The sequence below is a fragment of the Terrapene carolina genome, unplaced genomic scaffold, assembly GCF_002925995.2.
Source record: "Terrapene carolina triunguis isolate 2854851 unplaced genomic scaffold, T_m_triunguis-2.0 Scaffold26, whole genome shotgun sequence".
Taxonomy (NCBI): domain Eukaryota; kingdom Metazoa; phylum Chordata; order Testudines; family Emydidae; genus Terrapene; species Terrapene triunguis.
This window is the reverse complement of record NW_020664377.1, coordinates 137,199-163,880: the sequence shown is the minus strand read 5'-3', so window position 1 is coordinate 163,880 and position 26,682 is coordinate 137,199. Positions and strand designations below refer to the sequence as shown.

The following is a 26,682-nucleotide window of genomic DNA, read 5'->3' as shown; positions in this document are numbered from 1 at the left end:
ATAGAGCTGAAATCCTCCAGGGACATCTCCACGAAGCTCTGCTGGAGGTAACTGGAAAGCCTTTGCATCAGGTTCCTGGGGAGAGCGGCCTTATTGGGTCCTCCGTAGTAGGAAACGTTTCCGCACCAGGAGACAAGCAAGTACTCCGGGATCATTGCCTTGCAGAGCATGGTGGCATACGGCCCTGGTCTTTGCAGGCTTTCCCGAAGCATCCTTTCTTTCTCCGTCTCTGAAATCCTCATCAGAGTGATGTCGCTCATGGTGACCTGCTTTGAATTAGGTAGGGGAATGTTAGTATTGGGACTGCTTGCCTGTTCCTTTACAGAACTGTAACCGGCGGTTTACAGCCACACGGTGGAGGCGGGAGAGGGGCAGCATACAGGGATCTTTCCCTGGGACAGCCGCGAGTGGGTGGGACAGGGGCAGAGTTGATGCTTGCCGGATTGCTGGCAGCAGGGACTGGCATTGCTTTGAACGTGAAAGGAGGCCAGTGCTATTATTAAAGTTTTAAGCAGCCACAAGTCTACGGCTTACCATGTCGGCCTGCTACACAAATTCCGGTGTCCTGCCCCGCTTCTCTGATCTGCACTGCAAGACCCCAGGCACTGAATGCGAAGGCCGAAAATTCGACCTTGTCCTGAGTGCGCATGTGATAGGTGCTGTGCATAGTCTTGTTCACAGAGAAAGACTATGTTCTTTGTTCACAACGAAATTTATCGTTCTGAGGAATTCACTCCCTTTTTCCCATCCCACAGCTGCGACTGTCTCCCGACCTAGCCTGGCATCACACTCCCAGAGGCTAGCGCAGATTAGGCGTAGGAAGAAGAGGACACGGGAGGACATGTTCTCGGAACTTATGGGCTGCTCCCGAGCCCAGGCAGCCCAACAGACCCAGTGGAGGGAGAACTTGTCCCAAATGCACCGATCACACATGGAACGGGAGGAGAGGTGGCGGCAGGAAGACCAGCAGGCGACTCAAACGCTGCTTGGACTAATGAGGGAGCAAACGGACACGCTCCGGCGGCTTGTGGGTGTTCTGCAGGACCGGAGGCAGGAGGACAGAGCCCTGCTGCAGTCTATCTCTAACCGCCCTCCCCCGCCACAAAGTCCCATACCCCCCTCACCCAAAGTCCCAAGAAGGAGGGGCGGCAGAGTCCGTGAAAACTCTCACTCCACCCCTGCAGACTGCTCAAGTACCAGAAGGCTCATTCCCCAAAATTTGATAAGTCCTTTCCTTCCCACCTCACCCAAGCCCCCGTCCAAGTTTCATCCCCCAGTTTCATGTGTAGTTGCTAATAAAAAAGACGTTTCTGTTAATTACTGTTTCCATCATGTTCTTTTAGAGGAGAGTCTGTCTGAAGGGGGGGAAAGGGGTTGGTAATTGGACAGGACAGTCACCTTTACCAGGGTACAGAGGCGGGGGCAGGTTCAGCAGCAGGGCACACACACATTGCAGTCACTAGTTACCCTGGTCAGTCTGGGAGGTGGTTTTCATGTTATGTGTGGGGGGGGGTGGGCTATGTGACTTTGTGGCAGAGGAGGACGGTTAGAGATCTTATGCAGCGGTCCTTATCCTGGATCACAGAGCCACGCAGCAGGGGATCTGTAACCGTCCTCCCCCTGCCACAAAGTCACATAGCCCCCACACACAGAGTCCCGAACAGGAGGGGTGGCAGGCTCCGTTGAAACAACCAGTCCACCAGTGCGGAGCCTGTCATTCCTGGAGTTTAGAAGCGTCCTTTGCATCACTACACTACACCCGCTCCCCACCACAGTCTGCGTCCCAGGTTCAACACTTTACCGAGAAAACAGTAATAAAGAAAACGGTGTTCATTAACAAAATTGAAGTGATTTTATTTTTAAACGTGTGTTGGAAGGGGGAGAACGGGGTATGTAACAGGAGAGGATAGTGAACATTTACTGGGTAAAGAAATGGGGGCAGGTTCAGCTTCTCTGTACACAAACTTAATAGTCACAGGTTACCCTGCTCACTCAGGAACCTAGCTTTCAAAGCCTCCCGGATGCACAGCGCGTCCCGCTGGGCTCTTCTAATCGCCCAGCTGTCTGGCTGGGCGTAATCAGCAGCCAGGCTATTTGCCTCAACCTCCCACCCCGCCATAAAGGTCTCCCCCTTGCTCTCACAGAGATTGTGGAGCACACAGCAAGCTGCAATAACAATGGGGATATTGGTTTCGCTGAGATCACAGCGAGTCAGTAAGGTTCTCCATCTCCCCTTGAGACGTCCAAAAGCACACTCCACCACCATTCTGCACTTGCTCAGCCTGTAGTTGAAGAGTTCTTTTTCAGTGTCCAGGGCTCCAGTATAGGGCTTCATGAGCCAGGGCATTAGCGGATAGGCTGGGTCCCCGAGGATGACTATAGGCATCTCCACATCCCCAAGAGTTATTTTGTGGTCCGGGAAGTAAATACCTTCCTGCAGCCGTCTAAACAGACCAGAGTTCCTGAAAACATGAGCGTCATCAACCTTGCCCGGCCATCCAACGTTGATGTTTGTAAAACGTCCCCTATGGTCCACCAGTGCTTGCAGCACCATTGAAAAGTAGCCCTTTCAGTTAATGTACTGGCTGGCCTGGTGGTCCGGTCCCAGGATAGGGATGTGAGTTCCATCTATAGCCCCACCGCAGTTTGGGAATCCCATCGCGGCGAAGCCATCTATGATGACCTCCACGTTTCCCAGGTCACTACCTTTGAGAGCAGTAGCTCAACGATTGCGTTGGCTACTTGCATGACAACAACCCCCACGGTAGATTTGCCCACGCCAAAGTGGTTCGCGACTGACCGGTAGCTGTCCGGCGTTGCAAGCTTCCAGAGGGCTATGGCCACTCGCTTCTGGACAGTCAGGGCTGCTCGCATCCGGGTGTCATTGCGCTTCAGGGCAGGGGACAGCAACTCACAAAGTTCCATGAAAGTCCCCTTCCGCATGCGAAAGTTTCGCAGCCACTGTGATTCATCTCAGACCTGCAGCACTATGCGGTCCCACCAGTCCGTGCTTGTTTCCCGGGCCCAGAATCGCCGTTCCACAGCATCAACATGACCCATTGCCACCATGATGTCCTCGGCGCGGGGTCCCGTGCTTTGTGACAGGTCTGTGCCACTCTCAGACTTCAGGTCCTCACCGCGCTGCTGTAGCCTCCTCGCCCGATTTCTCAGCATCTGCCTCTGGGAAAGGTGGATGATAAGGTGCGAGGTGTTGACAACGGCCATAACTGCAGCGATGGTCGCAGCGGGCTCCATGCTCGCAGTGCTGGCGTCTGCGCTGTCACTGACCAGAAAAGTGCGCGAACTGATTTCCCGCCGGCGCTTTCAGGGAGGGAGGGCGAGAGTGACGGTTGGATGACGACAGTTACCCAAAAGCACCCTCGACACATTTTTTTTACCCAGAAGGCATTGGCGGCTCGACTCACAATTCCAATGGGCAGCGGGGACTGCGGGAACTGTGGGATAGCTGCCCACAGTGCACCGCTTCCAATGTCGACGCTTGCCCCGTTAGTGTGGACTCACTAAGTCGAATTACTGTCCTTAGTGTGGACACACACGTTCGACTTTGTAATATCGATTCCACATATTCGATTTAAGTAAAATCGAACTACTCTCTTAGTGTAGACATACCCTTAGATGAGAGCGTGTCTCAGATTATACAGCATAAATAATGAAATCGGAGTAAAATAATTTCAAAAGAGAGTCCACTAGTAAGGTGCAGCGTTCTACCCTTCTTACTACTAACACACCATTTTTACACACACACACATTGTAACAAAGACAAAGGCTAAATTGTGAAAGTTGAACTCCAGGTTATTTAGTTTTAACACCATGTAATTTCTAGGCTCTGATCCTTACCTCAACCTTTTGCTCCCTAGATTGGCAGGGTTTCAGCACTGCAGGTGTGCCACACAGAGTAACTCCTTCATGTCATCTATCAGCACAGCCCCTACAGGCCACTTTGGCTGGAACAGGGAGAATCAGCTACTGCCAAGTTGGTGCCTTGTTCCTTGAAGAGGGAGTGGGATAGTCACCTTCGGGGGTGCAGTTCAGACCAGTGAGAAGTTGTGTCACCACTGGTATTATAACCCTGAGTGCCACAAAATGCTGCTTCTACTTGGAGCTTCCTGCCTGGGGGAGAGAGACAGTCAGCCAGCAGCCGGCATACACTTCATGTTCTGTCTGTGGGACAGCTTTGATTCAACCTCTTTGAATTCAACAGCCTGCCAGCCGTTATCACAGACACACTCTTGTCTTTACCAGACTTGGTTGATGTTAGCAGGTGACCCCAACGCACCCCTAGTCCTGAACTTTCCCAAACCTGTGTGCTCTGCAATGCCCAGCTCTTTCCTGCAACATTCAGAGGAATAAGAAGCTCCCTTTGCTCCTTTAAAGAGAAAACCAAACAGCTTGCCACATCAATTGGAGTTAACATTCACTTTAATTCAAACACAGCACTGTTGGTATAGACCAGGGGTGGGCAAACTTTTTTGCCAAGGGCCACATCTGGGTGGGGAAATTGCATGCAGGGCTATGAATGTAGGACTGGGGCAGGGGGCTGGGGTGCAGGAGGGAGTGCGGTGTGCAGGAAGGGGCTCAGGGCAAGGGGTGGGGCAGAGGAGAGGTGCGGGGTGTACAAGGGGGCTCAGGGAAGGGGGTTGGGGTGCAGCAGGGGGTGCACAGTGCGGGAGGGGCCTCAGGGCAGGGGGATGGGGTGCAGGCAGGGGGCTCAGGTGCAGGGGGGGTTCAGGGTGCGGGCTCTGGCCTGGCGCCACTTACCTGGAGCGGCTCCGGGGTGGCAGTGGCGCACACCGGGGCCAGTGGGAGCTTCAGGGGAGGTACTCACAGGCAAGGGCAGCATGCGGAGCCCTCTGCCCCCCATCCCAAAGGGGCCGCAGGGATGTGGTGCAGGCCGCTTCTGGGAGCGGCGCGGGGCCTGAGATGCCACGAGGATGGCAGTCCCACAGGCTGGATCCAAAGCCCTGAGGGGCCGGATCTGGTCTGCAGGCTGTAGTTTGCCGACCCCTGCGTAGATTAATAGTAACAAAGTTTATCAATAAAAGAAGATAGGATTTTAAGAGAGTTCAATTATAAGAGAGAAAGTTAGAAATGATCAAGCAAATAAAAATGAAAACTTAACCTAGCAAGGTACAAACTTTGTTAAAGATGGTGGCTGACCCCACACTGCCTTGGGCAGAATCTCCTTCAGAAGCCCTAAAAAGCTGGTTCCTTTGTCTTCTTAGGTGAAAGAGAACTTTGGGTTCTCTGCCCCTTTCTTTTACAGTCCAGTGAACCTCAGAAATGGATTCATCTGAAGAATACCCCTTAAAGTAAAGTTTAGTCAAGCAGTGAGGAAGGCAACATGGAGTCTGGTGGTAAAGGAAACTTCAGGCTCTTTCTTACCCTGCTGGTGTTTGCTAAAATGCAAATTGTTCAGTTTCCCGCAGTCTCCCGTCTCCTTGTTAGTTTGATGGCCTTCTTTACTGCTTCTACGTAAGTTGAGGTAAACACACACATTCCTTTGTTTAGGATAGACCTGTTTAACAACTCCCCCTGACCTGCTCGGCTTAAACACACTTTAGTCATAATTCCAGCACATATCCATAATTCCTAATACACATCACATAAGAATATTACTGACCAGTGAGTAATTAGTTTTTAAATGATACCACACAAGGCACATTTTGTACAAAGATTATTACAATAGTGTGTAGGGCGTGGACACGGGGGTTACAGACACTCCTGTGGTTCTGTGACCTGTTCGAAAGGGAACATCAGCAGCAAGGCTACATGGCTTCAAAGGAGACCATTTTAAAACCTGCACATGGCGTCTCTCTATTGTTTCAGGTTAATTCCCAATCGCTGGGCCCCTCATCCACATCACACAAGAAAACTGGTACTGATGGCCTTGGAGAATATTTTGATGTGTAGCTAATCACCACCCACTGCTGCTACAGCTCCCAAAGGAAACCATTTACGAGCAGAGAGGCCTGTAGCTCTGAAAGGAGTAAATGAACAAAAACAACTCTCACTCCAAAGCCAAACAAGCAGCCAATTACATCTGAATACAACTAGGCAGTAATACACAAACGTAGTGCAATACCACAGTGAAACAGGAGCTCCAGGAATGATGGTAGGTATTTATATTGCGCACAAAGCACTTGCCGTACAGATTAGTACTTACACGAGCACCCAGGTGCGACTTTTTTTTTTTAATGGGTTCAGGTCAGTGCATATGTATTGGGATTTACCCAGATAAATTGCAGTCTGGGGTATCCAGGGCTTCAGGTTAGGAAAAAGGAGAGGAAGTTATACATAGGGATCTGCGGGCAATATATTTGCCAAACAGACATGTCAGGTTATGTTTGCAGAAGCTGTTGGAGCCAGAGTGGGGCTGGAAATGGCTTAGCAAAGATCCCCTCTGTCATAACTGCTGCTAGCTTTTTATTTGCGGACGGCTTGAGGGTTTTGGAAGCCAGGCTCCCACTTCCACAAAGGCCTGAGCCAGCAGTGAGCACTAGTTCGAAAGGAATGGTGAGAAGAAAGAGATCGGCCACTGAGAAGCAGAGGCTCGCTGTGGAGTGACATATGTGAGCCACGCCAAGACGTATGAAGCTGACAGACTAGGCCTAGACTGCTGCGATAGCTCAGAACCAGGTGAGCAAGGCAGGCCCAGAGTGTCTCATCAGAAGATGAAGCTTTATTGGGGGTGGGAATTCTTTGCCTTGTCTAGTTTTTCAGTCAGTCAGATCAGAAGAACAAACCCCACTAACCTGGAAAAGCTAGCTGGGCAAAATAAGAGAACATTCACCTGGGCAAGCCAGAGTGATACTGAACAATCTAGGATGATGCAATTTCATTCCTACTGGTTTGTCCTGTGATGTGGCTGAAAGTGTGAATTAACCTGAAACAGAGTAGTGTTGCTTAAAAAGACATGTAATGATTAGTAATAACACTAAGCTGCAAGGTTAACCCTTTGAACACAATTGGACTTCCAGGTGGATGGCACCTTGAAATTGGACATATTTAGCAGGTTGGGGAGGGAGGGAGGGACTGGGTGCTTGTCAGAATGAGATAGTAGAGGATCCTTACAGAGGGTTTAGGCCAAGATTTGTTCTGGTGGGTAGTGGAGAATAATGTATTCCTGGCTCAAACCAGCACTTTTAGACCTTCCTTTTCACAAACATTAAATCTACTCATAACAAAAATATAAAAATTAACATAAAAAGAGTAGCTAAGGGAGGGAGAGAAGACAAAGCAATAGCAGGAAGGAGAAGAGAAAAGCACACAAGAAGTACAGTGACATTACACCTATCAGGTCTTAGATCATAGCATACATTTAGTATTACTGGCTGCATGTAGATGAAGTCCCTTGTTCATCATTGTTAGAAAAGGGCAACAGCATGTTCGCTGTAAGGGGCCCAAGGGATTTGATGTAACGCATTTTAGCAGAGACGGGAACACAGCATCATGTTTAATTAGTTTTATTGTAAGAGAAAGAACATTGTATTTTACAATAACTACAAATGGGTTCACCATCAACCTTCTTCCACAGTCCACAAGTCTGAATGTACAGTACACAGGAAAGGACAAGAGCAAGCTGGGCAGGAAAGTTTTGGCTCAATTTTGGCGTAGCTTCTTATAATGCAATGTTGTTTAATGCTAATAGTGTTCATTTCCACTCTAATTGTACCAAATGGAGAGCGAGCAACAGAGAGTTTGAACAGGAAAGAATTCAGAAGAAGAGGACACGTGATATTCTCTAACCGTTGCAACAAAGACTAATTTTGTTGTTAAACAAACCCCAAAAGTAAGTAAAAGGGGAGCTCAAACATGCTGTCCAAAGCAGCCTAAGGCTAAAAAGCATCAAGTTCTCCAGAAGAGGACTAGAAGTATGCAGCTGTGTATAATTCATGGTCACAAATAAGAGCTATTGCAATAGCTAATCTAAATCATGACACCAGATGTGGGAAGGATAGATTCTCAAAAACAAACCAAAAGCCACTTGTTCACAAGTTCAGGCTCACGCACTAGCATTAATATACACTATTTAGCTACATGTCCATTATCACCACCATGTCAGACAGCACCCCTCACCCACTGGGCACAGTGTTTGGAATCCGCTAACATGGTCTAGCGCATCTCATGGACAATGAAGGAAGAATACACCATTACTACTTAGAGTTTGCCATCCCCTATGGGAATTGCTCGGATCCAACCCCTTCCCACAGCCTGTATCCCAGGCCTCCTAAATCTTGCCCTCAGCATCTTTGAATATATATTATTTTTTTAAATCTAGGGAATAAAGTTCCCAATGTATTATTACCATTCTGCATGCAGGTCAGCTCTAAGGAAGAATCATTTGTTTGTTTTCTGGTGTTGGGTTGTGTGTTGGTGTTGTTGTTTTGCTATTGTTGCAAAGAGCTAAAAACCAGTATCCCAGGCTGGGAAATAAAACTTCAGTTCTCCTTTATAATGAGGAAAAGAAGTAGGGCCAGTATCAAAGTGGGCCTATGACTGCTGCGCACTGCCCAGGGTCCTTGCCATCTGAGGCCAGCATTTAGACGCAACCATGAATTTAAGAATTTGACATATCAGATGTGATCCTTAGTGGAGGATTTATTGAAGGCTACATGGAGGGGTGAGTGGGAGAGGGAGAACTATGGGAAGATTCAGGTGCAACCTTTATTGTAGCATGTGAGCTGATAGACAAGGTGACTGTGGTACTATGACTTTGAACCCCCTTTTTAATGGTGGACGTGATCCAGAATTAAAAGGAAAAGAAGATGGGATTGGGGAGGGGACACAGTTTCAACTGTCATCCTCCTATATTTCAGTCTTTTCAATCAATGATTTAGGATATTCAAAGCTTGCTTTGCTGTTGTACTTTTGTAAACTTCTTCCAGAACACTACTCAGAAGCGTGGCAAATTACACAGGCTAACCAAGCAGGGAAATATAGAACATGAGTCTACACAATTAAATCTTTCCTCTGAAAAGCAAGGGCTAGTTTTATGTCTCCCTAGTGTAATCTTTATCGAAAGGGCATGATGTGGTAAGGTTCCGACTTAATCAATGCACCATGATAAACGGCACTTGCCACCCAGAACCCTCCTCTCAGGTTTGCCAGCAAAAGCCCCTTGAGAATGGTGGCACAAAATCACTTTGCTGAGATGCCAACTGAGAAAGTGATGTTGGAACTTCTTGCAATGGGGTCACGGAAAAGCAATGACAGCGTGAGTCTTGAAGGACGATAAGGGGGTTCCCTCTATGCCTTTGCGATGCCCCTCCCATGGCCCATTAGCAAAGAAAAGGGGTGCGTTGATAAAATGTCAAATCGCATTAGAGACAAGATGCCTGGGCAATGGGCAGTGACAAGGCAGTATAAGGAGATGTTTATTGCTCTGGCTCAAGATTTTACAGTGATATTTGTATCTTTTATTATAGTTTTTAATGTTTGTAACTTCATGCTTTTTAAATAAGTCAAACCCACTGATTATTAGGGGAAGAATAAGGTAGAGAATGAAGCTTTGTAGTTAAATTGTTAGAAAAATACATATTTTATTATACTGCATTGTGCTTGACTTGTTTTATTTTTAAATCAATACTGTTAAAAATAGATTCTTCTTGTTCCCAAGTATTGTAGCTATATAAAACTGTGCTAAAGAATAGTTTAGAATTATCTACTGTGTCAAGTTTTATTATTCAGGACTAGAATTTATAACTCAGGGTTAAATGTAAGAGTAATTAGATTGAGATTTCTGTAGAAATCTGCCTTGAGTAATTGTTCATGTACTTTCAGTGCCACAAATCTATACACAAGGGAAGTTTTAACTTGGTCCCTTATTGGTAGGGTGACCAGATGTCCCATTTTTAAAGAGACAGTCCCTTTTTTTGGACTTTTTCTTATATAGGCGCCTATTACCCCCCATCCCCTGTCCCGGTTTTTTCACAGTTGCTATCTGGTAACCCTACTTATTGGCCATTTTAGTGCTCAGTCTGGTGACACACAGTACATAATGGCACAGAATTCTAAGCAATTAATCAAATATCTGGAAAACAAAAAGTCAGATGTGCAATCAGTTATCTTGTACTTTTCCCATCCCATACACCATTTATATAAAGAAGAGAACAAGTACTTAAAGGGTATTATTAATGTGACAATGTTTTCCACACACCAAATGCTTTCTACAAATGTACTGATCACACCATTGAAGATCAAAGCTTTCTAAATAGCTGCTGGGGTTTACAGCATTGATTCATTTAGCCCATGTGTGATAGGCATACATTAAAATAAAACAAAAACTAAACTGTCTGTAGTAAGCTGTGAGACACTCACTGCACTGCCCAGATCCCATCCATAAACAAACAGCAGCCTCCTAACGGAAATACTTCCCATTTGGAATTTATTGTCTTATTCCATATACTTAATATAAAACTACAGATAATGGATGGAGCCTCTTTATTATCTGGCCCATACTACTCAACCTTTTAGGCTAAGACTCAGGGTGAAATCCTGGCCCCACTGAAGTCAATGGCAAAATTCCCACTGTCTTCAATAGGGTCAGGATTTACCCTCAATCATTTTCTTTAGTTTAATAACTGTTACTTTTTTAAAATTTGGCCAAACACATAAATGAAAACAGAGCTTGAGCCTCCATGTCAGTGTAATGTAAACGCTCCTAAAACAAACGTATCTCTGTGATTTAAACCCCTTAGGAAATCCAGACTCTAAGTCCATTAAAGAGATGGGGTAGTTTAGGCCCCAATTATAGGGTATTTTTTGAGGGGACAACTGTTGAAGAAAACCCATTTTTAAAAGAATTATTGTGAAACTAAAAGAAACATTTAATAAAAGAGTGCATCGGGGTGTGTTTGCGTGTTTGGTTTCTGTGCTTAAAATTATACATTCCTCTGGGCTTTTGTGAACAGAAGTACTCCCACTCCCATGAAAATGCATGAGAATAGGAGAGTAAATTTGACTAGAAACAGACTAGTCTCTTTTCACTGCCCTAACTGAGTGAAATTCCAAAAGTAAACAAATGTACACAGCCAAATGGAATAAAGAAAATTACAGCCAGGATCTTCTAAAAGCAGCTACTGATTTTGGGTGTCCAATCTGAGCTGCTTTAAAGGGGTCAGATTATCAGAGGAGGTGTGTTCACCTTCCTGAAAATCAGAGCCCTTTAAAGCGTCTCTAATTCGGCACCCAAAATCACTAGTCACTTTTCAAAGTCTTGTCCTAGATTTTTAGAAATCTGTTTTAGTAACCTATGGTGTTCTTTGAAATGCAAACAAAGGAATATTTAAAAACATATATATTTTCCACCTAACATTACTACATTATTATTTTAACAGGTAACTTGTAACATGTTCAGCAGTTTCATGCCACTCAAGCCAAACCCAGAAACAGAACAGGTGGAAAAAATAAGATTATAAAGGAGAGAAAAGACATACAATTTGAAGGTTTTGGCCTCAATTGTAAATGGGAGATATAACGGTAGTGGACAGGGCATTTCTTCAGTTTCAGGTACAAAACTCAAGCTGTAGTTATTTAGCCATTAGTACTTCATGTCATAAAACCTGGGGCTTCAGCTGTTGCTGCATTGTGAATGGTGGGATTTTTACCTCTCAAATAAGCATGATTGTGGTAACTCTTCTTCAGAGAAAGCTTTAGGTTCTGAATTTTGACCGTATGAGAAAAAGAACAGAGAGAGAATCTGTACTTATATATGGGGTGGAGGTGACAGAGTTTTTTTATTGGTTTAATTTTGTTTGTGGTTGCTAAATATTTTTCACAGTGATACTGTCTTGCTCCCCAAAGTAAAATGCTTGAAAAATAATTAAGGATGAGAATAGCAGTAGATGTATTTACTGTTGATGACAGGGAGCACAATTTTAATTATGTATCATTGAGATGAAATGTAATTTACCCAATTTATTGCTGTTTCTTAGGTTTGTATAAGGTACCTATCACCATAGCACACGAGTGCTGAACTTAGTGTATCACATAAATCTGCAAATACTGTACACGTTATATTTGATAAGGATCAATTATTCCTTGCTATGGTTCTGCTGCTGTATAAACACATAAGCAGGTATAGAAAACATTGTGCTCTGTACACATGGGGGTGTAGTTCTTAGCGGGCAGAAAATTTAAGCTTGGTGGTATTGAGACAAGGACAGATCTCATTACACACAAAGCAGTCTTTAGGAATCCAAATTAATATAGAACAACTATGCCATTTAACATGGAGTAACTGAAATCATAAGACAACATTTTTATATTAAAATGCATTAGTACTATAAGTGCAAGGACTCATATTAGTAACAGTCAGCAGCAAAATCCCATTCTAAATCATATCATGGTTAATAATTAATAAATCAGCAGGATATGCTTGAATAGGATTCCAACCCATTCAGAAAACTTCCCCATTTAAACCCCAATTCAGCAAAGCAGTTAGGCATACGCTTAATTAAATCATTTCCTTAAATGTTTTACTGAATTGGGACTTAGTCCATTAAACCTGAAACAGCACGTGTGGGTAAACGTCAGCAGCTCATCAGTTATGACAGATGTTTGAACTTCTCTCCTCTTCTGCACAGTGACGTCTGAATTATTAAATGAGTTATAAGCAAAAGTTATAATGCAGCCATAAGTAACGGTGCTTAGTTCTGGAAGCTGCTTAGGGATGTATAATAATCTGTTTTCATAAGAGGCTCTTTGATCTGGGGGAACCGTAGCTTGCATTCTGAACTGTGCACTGAAATACACAACACACGCATCACTGCAGAGTAGAGCATTCCTGTTATTTTATATCCACACATCTGCTGCCTATTTCTAAATACCCAAATAATGGCTGCTGTGTGCAGTGTATCAGCTTTTCTTGCAGTGATGCTTGTTGCAAGGCTTGCTGTCATGCACAGTTCAAATAACTGAACACGTAAACAGGGGGAAGGGATGTTGCTAATTATTCTTTCAGACTGCTTGGAATCTGGTGGTTTCTAATCTCATTTCAAATACCAAACTTTTGAGTTACTTCAAATTGGCTTATACCATAAATAATTAGTCATCAAATGACTAAAGAATTTGCTTGCTCCATATTCTTCATGGATGTTGACACTAGTAGACCATATTTCTGTCTCTGAGACAAAGAAAGCTCGATTTATATTCTATATTCAGGTATCTTTCTTACTGACTTCAGTAGGAGTTTCACTAGGGTAAGGAGCATTGTCTTAAGAATACGGATGCACGAAAGTGCAGAATGCATTATAATCCAACTCTGGAGCCTTAAAATCCAAGGCAAAGAGGAGTCTTTCTTCCCCACTTTCGCATATGCAAAGTTACAACAGACTGAATTCCACTAACGCCAGGCATCCTTGTGGTACCCCACAACAGTTAAGAGTCACGTCAGCAAAACAGCTGGAGTTTATCCTTGTGCAAGCCATTTGTTCTCAGAGTCTGCGTTTTCCCATGCTAGATCTCAGCATTAATATACCTTCCACAGAAACTCCGGGATTGTCCATCATCGTTTGCCAGAGGTGCTGCTCTTCCCCGTGAGAATCCATCCAATCAACTTCCTTCCCGTTACTTACACCTGGCAATTGCAAAAACATGGAGAGTTTTGGCATGCTAATGAGACATAACTTAATATGGCTCCTTATCTGTTTCAAGAAGGTATATGCAGTGTAGTTGTAGCCCTGTCAGTCCCAGGATATTGGAGTGACAAGGTGGTTGAGGTAATATCTTTTATTGAACTAACTTCTGTTGGTGAGCGAGACAAGCTTTCGAGCTTACACAGAGCTCTTCTTCAGATCTGGGAAAGGTACTAAGAGTGTCACAGCTAACTACTTATGCTAAACTATCTGTTCAATCTTCTATTTAGCTGTGACACTCTTAGTACCTTTCCCAGACCTGAGGAAGAGCTCTCTGTAGCTCCAAAGCTTGTCTCTCACCAACAGAAGTTGGTCCAATAAAAGATATTACCTCACCCACTTTATCTCTCTCAAGAAGGTACAGAAAGACAGCGTCTTCCTTCACTGCACTACTGTGTGCAAGACACTAGTATCAAGCATGTGCCTTACAAAGATTATGGATTTTTCTGGTGAGGAAGGTTTACACTTATCTATTGAGGAAAAAAACCTGGCAGACCATAAAAGGAAAATAAAGAACAACAAGAAACCAGAAGTATTTCATACGTAAATGAACAAAGTTTTTTAGAAATATCTCAAAAAGAATGATGCAATAGAAACTGTAAAAGGTGATTTGGCAGCCTGGGTTTGGCTGGGTTTTTGTCTGGTTTTGCTGTAAATTCAGCATCTCCCCATTATAATTTTAAAAAAGAATCTATATAAGCTTAAAAAACAAATAAGTAACATATATATCTGATTTCCTGAAAGACGTTGGATTGTCATCAATTAGCTGAACACTAAAGTCCTTTTGGTAGCCACAAAATAGGCATATCATGGGCAGAGGCCAGCAAAATTTCCCAACATGGCTCTATCCCACAACTACTGTCTTCCTAGCTGAGAAGGAATGGACGACTCTCTCTTCATAGCTGCCCCTTCATCAGCCAGAAGGGTTGCTGTTGAGTAACATAAAACTCTCATTTCTCACTCAGATGGGAAGAAGTGTTTCCATAATTCTCACAGTCCCGGTTGGCTTCGGAAGCATCGTTACAACAGGGTAGCAAACTAATGTCTCTCACTGGATAGCACAAAGAAATAAGTTGCCTCTAGACTAGTAAGCCACCCTTTTTTCATTTCTCATAGTTCCTCTGTGCCCCATAGTCACAGCATTCCCATCCTTTATATGGCTATGAGCTATGTGCTGAAGAAAGTGATGATTCCCAGTCAAACACGGCCCTTACCGCTTCCAGTGCTCAAACGGACACCTCCCAAAAAGATGTTACTGGAGAGTGACTCCTTGTCCCAGACTGTCAGTTCTAGGCATACGTTGTGTAGATCCGTAGGATTCAAGCCGCTGAAAGTGAAGCTGTGATTCCAGTGGGGGTTAACACTCTTCTTTATGACAGGAGTTTTATGTTTTGTTGCTTTGTTGTTATCTGGGAGCAGATATCTGAGGGGGACAGAAAGAAAGAGAAAGAGAAGGGAAAAAAAACAGGTAGATGAGACTTCACGTCAGTCATATTTATCATTTCTATTACTGTAACACCTAGAAGTCAACCAAAATCAGGGCCCCATTGTGCTGAGTGCAGTACAAATGCATAGTGAGAACTGTCCATTCCCTGATGACCTTTCCTTCTAAGTAGACAAAACAGAGAAAGGATGGAAGAAAAGAAGCAGTATTATCCCCATTTTACAGATGGGAAACCAAGGCAGAGAGAGATTACAACCCCAAATCAGCAAAGAATTTAAGTACATGTTGAAGTCCCATTGAAGTCAAGTTAAGCATATGCCTAAGTGCTGTGCTGAGCTGAATTGGGACCCAAGTGACTTGTCCAGGTTGTCTGGCTCAGAGACAAGAATTGAATCCAGCTCTCCTGTATCCCAGGTTAAGGCACTGACCTTAACCACAAAACTCTCAATTTCAATGGGATTCCTCCTGGAGAACAACGCTTCTCCATGTAAATAAGGGTTTCAGATTCATGGTGAGAAGCAACACTATTACATGATGATACACACATCTAACCTAACCTGGGCAAAAATAAGTGGGTGGTAGGGAAGGAACATTAGCAGCTTGTCAGTGGATGGTATTATCCCCTATGAATCGAAATAAGCTTATGTTTACATTTACACCAGAAGCCTAATTCCTCACTAAAACACAGAGCCTCTGATGCTCTGAAGTCTGACAATTTTTTCAATTCCATAAGCCTTATATTTTTACCAGAGTACTCTTTTCTTGAAACTCTGTAAACACAATATATTATTTTCAAAGTCAAAGTAGTGGATAAATCTCCCTAATCTGTACCTACCCTTCCCCCAGTACAGTTTATGGGTTCATCTCAGCTATAGAAAATATATTTTGAAAAACCGTGTAACCTGATGGAAAATAGTTTGTCCAAGGGAAATTGGTTCAAGCTCCACTTACATAAAACAACCCATGCCAGCAACAACAGATGTGTGTGATGAGCTAGCCAGAGACAGTTCACAGTGTCAGCAACAGCAATGTGCTGCCAATTCATAAACAAGGGGATCCAACAACAAAAATTCCCCTTAGCCTGCTGTAAACTCCACATCTCAAGTGTGTACAAGCTGCAGAGAGGAGAGTGAGGGACCAGACAATCTGTTTCTTTGTTTTCCTATTTTAACAGAAATGCTTTTCTCATAGTTGTAGCCAACCATAGAGAAAACAGCACCTGGCAAAGCAATGTAAAATAAGCCTATGGATTGCTCTTTGTGCCTAAAAAAAAATGTACTCAGTACATTGATAGTACAGCACTTGGATCATGTGAATGGGAGGTGCAGGGTGAAAACCTTACAATGAATTCTGGGTATATCTGCCCCAGGAAAACTTGCAAAAATACATTTGTCGCTTGAGACAATTTGAGCTACAGCAAAAGCAAAACATTTTTCCTTCAGAAATATTTTTATAACCTCAGGAACAATTGACCACTCTTAGCTGGTCTGGAGAGGAGGTGAATCCATATGGGGCATCAGGTTAGTGGTGAAACTTTATCAAGGGGTTCACTTCAACCAAAACATGCAGACTATAACCAACACAACTATATGTAAAATAGGCAACTATGAAAGCTTTTATTGACAAGGACAATGGCAAGGAGAAACACTCTTGTCAGCTGTCCATATTTCACTCATTTACCACCTTGAGTGCCATGCTCACATTTATGATGTATAATCAGTCATGCAGGATTACGGTTTTTTATACAAATATAAGTGTGTTCCTACAGCAAATATTTTCTGCTTATTCAGGGATACTAACTTCAGACTAAATGCTAAAAAATAAATAATATAATGAGGCATATGTATATAGCAAAAACTGACACATTATATATATGAAATCATACTCTATTACATAAATGTATATATAGTATGTATACATATATCACATACTCATCTTTTTTTTTAAAGTTTTACCTTTAATGTCAAATTTCAAAGCCACATTTTGAAGTCTACAAAGTAAAATTAATGCTCTGATTTAAAATCACATATTATGACCTAAATTTAAATATAGTGGACAAAGAGAATTTAAAGTAAAAATCCATTTTGAGGTGCAAGTTCTTTTTCAGGAGTAAAGTTCAGTAGCTATCAGACAAAAATGATATTGATCAGATAAACTAGGATTCAATGCAAAAGCTAGTTTTACTCTTGATGTGCTATGCAAAATATGGGAAAGTAAAAATTACCCTTTAACAAATGTGTCAGAAGTGCCTCCTGACTTCACAGCTGTTAAATTCTTGGCTTCCTTGATGAGGACCTCCAACATACCCCCAGAAGGCAGCTGTGTGTTTCCTTTCTTTCCTTTTTTTAAACTCTTCTTTCCTGTACATAAAACAAACCAACAACAAAATCAAGAACTTAATACTGCATAACCAATTTGGAAATGTAAGCCTTTTTGGCCAGACTCCTGCCACTTGTTTACTTCAACAGGACCATTCGTGGAGTGAAGTACTGCTTGTGTCTACAATCTGGCCCTTTATCTGTAAACACAGTGGGGAAAAAGGAGGAGATCACCCAACACCCGGTAAAAAAAAATTTGACTCAAACATGGTCAATCCCTGGCAGACATCACAGGGCTGGGCTATCCTAAGTCTCCAAGTACAAATATGGTAGTACTAATACATTGAAGGGAAAAGGTCAAGTTTTCTTTAAATCCTCTCCTCTTCTCTATTACAGATGACAAATAATACATTCTGAGTTGTAGCGGCAAAGAGACGCTCTTATCCAACAGTCTCCCCCCATAGGCAGAATCTGAAACATCTCTCTTAAAGCCTGATATAAAGACGTATATGGTACAAGTTCACTCCAGAAGAGAGACCTTGCTGCATGGAGTTTTTTAAATGATTTAATTAAAATCTAGATTAATGAATATAAAAATTGCTCAGATCCATGTGCTGTGAAGGCCATTCATTCACACCTCTGTTGTCACTGTGCTTTCTGAGTAAAATTAATACTTAAGAACTCAAGAAATCTGGGGCATACAAATTACAATATGGAGCAACTGGTTTCCTCAGACCAAAGACTATCAGATTATAGCAGAGGGCCTTGGAATTTACTGCTAATAAACTGAATGTAATTCATCTGATAAAAGAGCCTAATATGCTACCCATGCTTGCAAAGTAGTATTGTGTCTTTTGGCAATAAATTCCTCTTGTGCTCAAATCTCTCTGCCTGTGGTCTGTGTGTATACTGTGTGTCCAAGGACAGAATTACTATCTGGTCATAGCTACCTCTTTGGACCATCACTTCTCTGGACACTACTGCAGTACATGTAGTAACTAATAATATTTTCCTCCACAGAAACACTGCCCATTTCAGAGGACTATAATGGACCACCCTAGACAATTCTAATAGGCACCTAAGGGATATAATTACAGTAGGAGTAATGGGATGAAACTGAGCAAAGGAAATCGTAGACTAAATCGTGTAAAAAGGTTCTGAACAGCGAGAGGAACTGTGCTAGCCTCATTACTCTGATCATCCATGTACTGTTGTTGTGCACAAAGCACAACAACAACTCTGGATTAGAGTATTGCTTTGGATAATGACCGTCCTAAACCATGGCTATTGACCAGCTGGGTCTTTTTAATGATGTCACAGCTGTGCAAGAACTCCTAATGGTGCATAAATGGCATCTCATTACTGGGGGCGGGGGAGCAGCATCTTTACTTTGAAAATTCCCTCAGATACAGGTGCCTAATTTATTGCCACAGAACTTCAACTTTCTGCAACTCTGTGACTTTATACCTCAGCTTTCATCATACAGGTTATTTCCAATACTCAGAGGACGCTGCCATCAATGTTCATTTTACCTTGAAACTGTCCAAGGGGAAGCATTAGGTTTTTCTCAGGGGGAATGTAGTGTAAAACAACTATCAGCTCTCCTTTATACTGAAGCCCGACATCTGCTGCAACCTCCAGCTGACGGAGAGGAAAGAAAAACAGAAATCCATCTAAGCTTAATTATTTACCCATTCATTTTCAATTATTTCTATTGTACAGGTAAGCCATGATATATGCTTAAATAGGTCATGCCACTGCACAGTGCTCATAGCTAATTAGCCCTCACTGATTGAATATAGACAGCCACATTTTTGAAAATTTCATAGTCGAGGGAGTGCAAAAAGCTCAGAAGAACAGACGTCATATGCCCTGCACTAGATGCTGTTCAGTAAACATAAACGGGAGAGAGAAATTCGGTTTATTAGAATGAAGAAAAATTCCAACCCATGTCAAGCACTGATTTACAGCAAACAAACAGATCCAAGTAAGCTGGATATATAAACTGTAGATAATTTAGGGCCAGATTCTGATACTAATCAACATGAATAAGGGTACCTTACTCCATAACTAGCCCCCATTGATTTCAATTGGATTATTCTTGGAATAAGGGGGCATAATCTGGCCCTGAAACAGAACAGAGATTTACAGATATAAATATTACTTCCCAAATATCTTTTCCTCTTCTTCCCAAACATCATTTCTCAACATTCTGCACCTCTTTTTCCCCATTAAATTTCTAAATTCGGTCCAGAAGGAGTGTGCTCTATGCTTTTTTATAACATTAATCAAAAGCAATATTAGACTCATGTATTTTTTAATTTAAATAAGAAAATGGGTTATAAGGTCATTTTTAAAAACTAACTGCTTTTGTAGGCCTCCCCTACCCATAAAATTAATAAATCATATATCAGTAAACAGTGATTTCTCCTAGAGAAATGGAATACAATGGAGAAATTGCTCATGAAATACATTAAGTTCCCAATCCTGTGGAACATTTAAGCATGTACCTAACTTTGCTCACACAGGTAGCCCCATTGATGTCAATGGGACAACTCATGCAATCAGAATGTGCTTCATAAGCTTGGAACTTAAAGGTGTGTTAGATCCAGATACCTAGATCTCCTGGGCTTAATCTGCAGCAAGGGAGATTGAGATTAGCTATTAAGAGAAGCTTTCTAACTATAAGGAGGGAAGGCTCTGAAATAGGCTTCTAAGGGAGGTTGTGGAATCCCGATCACTGGAGGTTTTTAAGAACAGGTTGGACAGACACGTCAGGGATGGTCTAGGATTATTTGGTCCTACCTCAATGCAGGGAACTGGACTTTCTGACCTTTCAAGAACCCTTTCAGCCCTACAATTCTATGACTATGATACATGAAGTGCTACCCAGTATGACAACACTGAGTGATTGGGCAATATGCTATGCCTGGAATTATATTCTGAGCACTGCATCAAGAAACTGCACTGCTTATGAAATAATGGTATTGGTGAGAACTTACAGCCGAAACTTGTTCAACTTGCCTCCTGATCCCAATAACTAGGTGAAGAATTTTACTTTCAGGAAAAGAAATAACCTCAGAAAGATGTAAGGTGACATACAGAAGCTCAGCCTGCCTTTAAAGTTATACTGCAGGTTAAGACACTATCACCTGATTAATAAAAATATTTAGGGCTAGATCCTGCCATCTGCTCATACACAGGGAGGGGATTCAGAGGAAGGTGCAACAAACTCTATAGTGGACAACTGCAGAATAACCTGCCCATAGAGGAAAATTTCATTTTAAGACGAACCAAGGGACGCACCCCACCCATGTACTTATTCGAGACACTGATACTGACTTGGACTCTTTATACATTCCATGGGTGGCGTACCCAAGCCCACTTATCCACTGACGCTTTAAAAACTCCCGCACCCTAATCTGGGTCTATGCTGGTTATGTGATATGTATGTATCTTGTGATCCTTGTAATGGATACCTGTAATCCCTCATAATTCAAGCCGGACCCCAGATGTACAGTACGTTCCCTCTTAGCTTGTCTACATTTAATTTTAAACATTAACTTTAATAAAAAATTTAAATCCCTGTCTGCCAGGAAGCTTTATTATGCCCTGAAACATGTGAGTTTAGTCTCACAACTTCCCTGTGAAGATGGTCAGAATAATTTCCCCCATTTTACAGATGGGGGAAGTGAAGCACTGAAGTTAAAGCCCTAATTTTTAGAAGTGACCTGCTCAAATTACCCAGGAATTAACACACAGGTCTCCTGACTCTCAGCCCTGTGCTTTAACCCTAAAGTTATTCTCCTGACCATTCTGATCTAACCACTCTCCCCTTAGAGGACTGACCATCCAGCGCTCAGAGGACAAATGGATCTTAAAACCCTCAACTTTTTTATTAAACAGCTGAATAGCTTCAGATTACAACAAATGTCAACCCTTAGCAAAGTTTAACTGGCGCTCTTGTCAGAGACATGGAGTTCATATTGTAGGACAGTATTCTGCCTAGCATATATATAAACAAACCAGATCTTTAATTCTGTTTGCAATAATTTGTCATTCAGAAAAAAACTCTTTTCTTTGCTTACCAACAAACTGAGCTACACTTACAGAATAAGAGAATCATAGAAATGTAGGGCTGGAAGGGCTCTTGAGTGGTCAGCTAGTCCAGCCCCCTGACCTGAGGCAGGACCAAGTAAACCTAGACCAACCCTGACAGGTTTTTGTCCAACCTGTTCTGAGAAACCTCCAATAAGGAGGATTCTACAAACTCCCTTGGAAGCCCAGCCCAAAGCTTAACTCCCCTTATAGTTAGAATTTTTTCCTAATATCCAACCTAAATCTCCCTTGCTGCATATTTAAACCATTACTTCTTGCTCTACCTTCATTGAACGTGAGAAACATTATTTCTGAAAACATTATCCAGATCATCCTAGCGAGCAAATGAGACATATTCTAGTTCTCTTTTATCTGATAATAATGAAGCAGAATTAATAGCTCTTATAATGAGCTTGGAAATAATCAGACAGCATTTCCTAGTTGGAATGTCTGAAATGCTTAGACCTGATTACTTTTTGGTCTGAGTGAAAGTGCTCCATCAGTGCCTTTGTTGTTATGATTTAAAAAAAAATTAAAATGATGTGAAGCTGAACAGAGACTGAGCAACAAGTCTTACAGTCCAGTAGTTTTCACAACGTAACATTATGATCAGCCTGAACACAAAATGTGAGTGTATCTCATGTAAAATTCTCAATTCTAAATAAGAGCTAAACCCTACACTAGCCAGTTCTGCTACAGAGAAATAGGAATGCTGACAAATATGCCCTCTGCTCCAGGAATTGAGCCAGTTTTGGTCCCTCCACTACAGAAGGGATGTGGACAAATTGGAGAGAGTCCAGCGGAGGGCAACGGAAATGATTAGGGGGCTGGGGCACATGACTTACGGGGAGAGGCTGAGGGAACTGGGGTTATTTAGTCTGCAGAAGAGACGAGTGAGGGGGGATTTGATAGCAGCCTTCAATTACCTGAAGGGGGGTTCCAAAGAGGATGGAGCTCGGCTATTCTCAGTGGTGGCAGATGACAGAACAAGAAACAATGGACTCAAGTTGCAGTGGGGGAGGTCTAGGTTGGATATTAGGAAACACTATTTCATTAGGAGGGTCTCTTCCAACCCTAATATTCTATGATTCTATGAACTTCTCCAAAATCAAAACAAAAGATTTAGTTTTGGGTCAAATGAAATGTTTTGTTCAACCCAATACTACATTTTTCAACTTGAAAAATCTGAAAAAAGTTGTTTCGGGCCAACCTGAAATGATTTTTGATTTTTTTTTTTAATTTGGTTTGGTGGCTGAACCAAAAAATTGGTTACTCACACAAGCTCTACTCACAACCACCTTCCCCCAGCCTGATCTCTGCATGCTTAACGAGTTTTTGCTCCCTTCTTTGTGGTGAAGGGGAGCCTAGAAGATTAAGATGCTCACTTACTTTAGCTCCCTTGCTCAAGTGTAACAATCGTAAATCACATCATTTATTTGACAGATCTGAGTGAGACTGTTTCATGCTGCAGCAGCTGTCCCTGGTCGTGCTAGTCCGGGAGCGTGCGAGCCAGTGAACCTGGTGCCCGCTCTAGTGGTACAGCCATGCCAGAGAAGCTGCCCGCACAGGGCGCTGGGTCCTGTGAGTGGCGGCCTAGCGTGCGGCTGCTTTCGCCACTGCCATTCCTGATAGAGCCCTGCAGCGCCTCGGATATCCGCAGATATAAAGCGGGTGTCTGTACAGGGCTCTAGGATTCTGATTAGTATAACAGCGAGCATTTTAGAAGCATATAATCTTAACGTTTATAAACAGCTCTTTAAAGTTGTTCCAATTCCAAAAACAAACACTTTAGCCCTCTCCGGTGAGGGATACCATAAGTGCCAGAAGACATAGCACATTAGTTAAGCACTATAGATGCCATATTCCATAGAATTACTGTTTTGTGTACCAAATAGTATGATGCTATAACCTACCTGTTAATTCAATATGAATAAAAGAGCAATGCCGAACCTCACTACCACAGAAAATTGTTAAATACTTAAAACTGATGCATGAAGAAAGGTCTATTCCTTTAGCAGGTGATTGTTTGAGAAAGATCCATTGTTTCATGTGCTATTTCTTTAACAGGTCCCTTTTGATTGTGTCTACTATTGGATGCATGTGTATGTTTATTCTTTTAATAGGTTTGGTTTTGAATAGGCATTCATATATACTGACATAGGCAATATGTGTTGGTTTGTTAGAAGTGTTATTCCTTTCACAGGTCCATCCCAGAAGCAGTTTATTAGAAATATATAATTTTACAGCTACACTTCAGTGGGAAAAAACAAAACAAAAACAAAACCTCATTGATCTTGCTTTACTGTTATGCCACTAAAACTGGAGAGCCTCACCTTGGGTTGAAGCACAAACCATTCATCTGTCTGATTTTCAAAATTCCAGGAGTCCAAAGGAATTTCCACCTCCCCAAGAAAGCTGTTGTGCCCAAATCTGTCATAGTGCCAGACAGAAAGCTGAAGGGTCCTGGTCTCTAGCTGTGTATGGCTGATGACATACTATTGAAAGACAAACAGAGTGGAGGATCTATTTAATGAGAGCCAAGTCCAGTTCCATAAGGGCACTATATAAAAAACATACAACCTTATCTTCATAAAGTACATGGTAGCTGACAAATGAAGCATGGAAGAGACATTTGTTTTCTTTCCAAGTGAAGATCAATTCAATTGCAGAAGGCTATTATTCAAGAGAGATCTATAAAGGATAACTGTTCACTTTACAGCCTGCATTTATCTTTTTACATTATTGTTGTTGTCGTCACTTGTCTGTATTATTTCTTTACCAGATTATTTTAAGAAGTTCCCTTTGCAGTAAAAACTCTCTTTATTTAATTCTTACACAGTAGCTTCCATGGTAATTAAATAGAACAATTAAGATAAAAGTCTATTCTATAACAAAGAGCCTTTATAAAAAAAAAAGTTGGCAGCACCATATTGAACTTTCTAAAGTGTCCCCTCTTCTCAGTAAAGTATCTCCACATTTTTTCAAAAGCCCAAATGGTTACAAGTGATAATAATTAAAATATATATTAACTAGCAGATTGTAAGAGGGCAGCAGTTACCCCATTAGAATGATGAGACTTTGCCTTGAAGGTCTGAAAAGGCCAAAAGGATCGATTCTAAGACAGTTTTTAAATGATAGTAATGGGAACAGTTAGGACAAACAGTTCTTCTGCTATTGAATCTAGCTATTTAGCTCTTACTCACAAGTCTGATAAGCCATCTTTGTCAGAATATATATATATGAAATTTCATCAGATTGCGTAGATGGGGCCTAACAAAGTTTGGAAGGCATGTTAGGATTGTCCTAGAGAACAGCATTAAATGTGATCTTTGCTAAATGGATACTAACTCACTTTTTCCCAGTGCAGACCAGACGCAACTATACTATAAACCATTTTACAAATGGTGCTATAAAACAGGTCCCCCCCCCTTGGTAAACAATCTGACCAGACCAGGTGTATTTAGTTTGTGAAATGATTTTATAGCCAGATTAGGCCAACTACACTGGCCAGAGAAGTTATATTAGCCCCTCTAACAGGAAACTTGTTTGAGCATATTTTTATTAGCCGCTATAGAAAAAAAAAACACCCTGTTTAAGTATTTGGGGTGGGATTTTCAAAAGTACCTGAAGGACTTCGGAATATAAATGGGATTTGTGAGGTAATTTAGCTACTTTAGAAACTCCCATCACCCTTGGTTCCAAACTCATTGTAGAGGGTGTGACGTTACGCCCCATATCCTTCATAGAGATATTGTTATGAATATGGCATAACTAAGATGTTTTATGCAAGATGGGTCATGTGAGGTATCACTGAAAAGACTACTATCTACTGAATGTGTTTATCCAATTTACATGCATATATCATTTCTGTATCTGAAGTCAGGAATATTGACTATGTAACAATTACAACTGTGTGTACTTGGGGGAACGCCTACAAGACAGTATGAAATCAGCCTCTATGAGTCATTAGGAAGAACAATAAGACTTGGAAGATACTAATCTCCCACCTTCCTGAGAAGCTTCCTGGGTTTCTGCACTACAAGGTTATGTGATAATGTCACCTGGTACGCAGTACCACCTTGGACACTGCTAGTATTTTTTCACTGGAAACAAAGAATTCCCGACTTATGTAAATTCTATTTAAGGCTGGGAAGTGGGTCAAACAAGGCTTTTCTCCATTGCCTCCCTGCCCAAGAAGGAAGACTGCTAAAAATACCTGAAGGAACAAAGGAACTAAGCAGGGGAAAGGCAAGGGCTGAGTCCAGGCTGAGACAGGGGTCTGGCCTGTAAAGAGACAACTGGAACTCTGAGCTGCAGAAACTCTGCAACCTGCCTAAACAACATTTAGGGTGAGAAATTAGTATCTGTAACCTGTTTTTGAGTGGTTTGTTTTATTTGCTCAGTAATCTGCTTTCTTCTGTTTGCTAATCCTTATAATCACTAAAAATTTACCTTTTGTCGTTAATAAGCTTATTTCTTGTTTATTCCAAAACCCAGTTTGTGCAATTCATATCGGGGGGGGGGGGGGGGGCTGTGCATATCTCCCTCCACATTGAGGGAGGGGGCGATTTTTATGAGCTTGCGTTGTACAGCTCTCTCTATACAGCGCAAGACAATATTATTTTGGGTTTACATCCCAGAGGAGGTGTGCACAGGAGTGCTGGCCATTCCCCTAGCTGAGCCCTCCCACAGAGAGCTGATGGCAGACTCAGTGGGATTCTACAGTTGGGTGTGTCCCTACTTGTGTGTGTGCTGGAAAGGAGCTTGAGAGCTGATCACAGCAACACAGAGTGAGGGAAACTCAGGCTATGAGACAGGCGGGCTCAGTGGCACTCCAAAGGGGGGGGTCCAACCTGTCACAGAGGGGATTTCAATGATTCTGAAACCAATCCCCAAAAGTAAAAATACAATAGTTGATTATCAAAAGTTATGTTATACCTGGAAAGGAAAAACAAAATAAAAACTCTCCCTCAATACTGAGAAGTCAAAAGCTACAATCACTATGACAGCTAGATATTTTAACTCAAATATTTCCATTTTTAGCATCATTTCCCAGTGTTTAAAATCAATTTCCCAATGTTTGGTTTATGGTATAAATAAATGAAATAAAAACCAAATTAAATTTAATGGCAAAATTCAGCATGGATTACAGGCATGGCAGTGTTCT

The 26,682-nt window shown here is 42.2% G+C and overlaps 1 protein-coding gene across 2 annotated transcripts in view; it reads right to left on the bottom strand.

The window, feature by feature from the left end:
• Positions 1 to 13,121: 13,121 nt before the first annotated feature.
• Positions 13,122 to 26,682, bottom strand: part of LOC113406332 (synaptotagmin-like protein 5) — a 96,187-nt gene continuing 82,626 nt past the window's right edge. For both annotated transcript variants that reach the window (XM_026650543.1, XM_026650544.1), the window contains exons 13-17: positions 23,849 to 24,010; positions 18,950 to 19,058; positions 17,324 to 17,459; positions 14,870 to 15,078; positions 13,122 to 13,597 (exon numbers count right to left, since the gene is read on the bottom strand). In XM_026650543.1, coding sequence (XP_026506328.1) covers positions 13,455 to 13,597; positions 14,870 to 15,078; positions 17,324 to 17,459; positions 18,950 to 19,058; positions 23,849 to 24,010 — 759 coding nt within the window. In that variant the 3' untranslated portion in view covers positions 13,122 to 13,454. The remainder of the gene's footprint in view (positions 13,598 to 14,869; positions 15,079 to 17,323; positions 17,460 to 18,949; positions 19,059 to 23,848; positions 24,011 to 26,682) is intronic.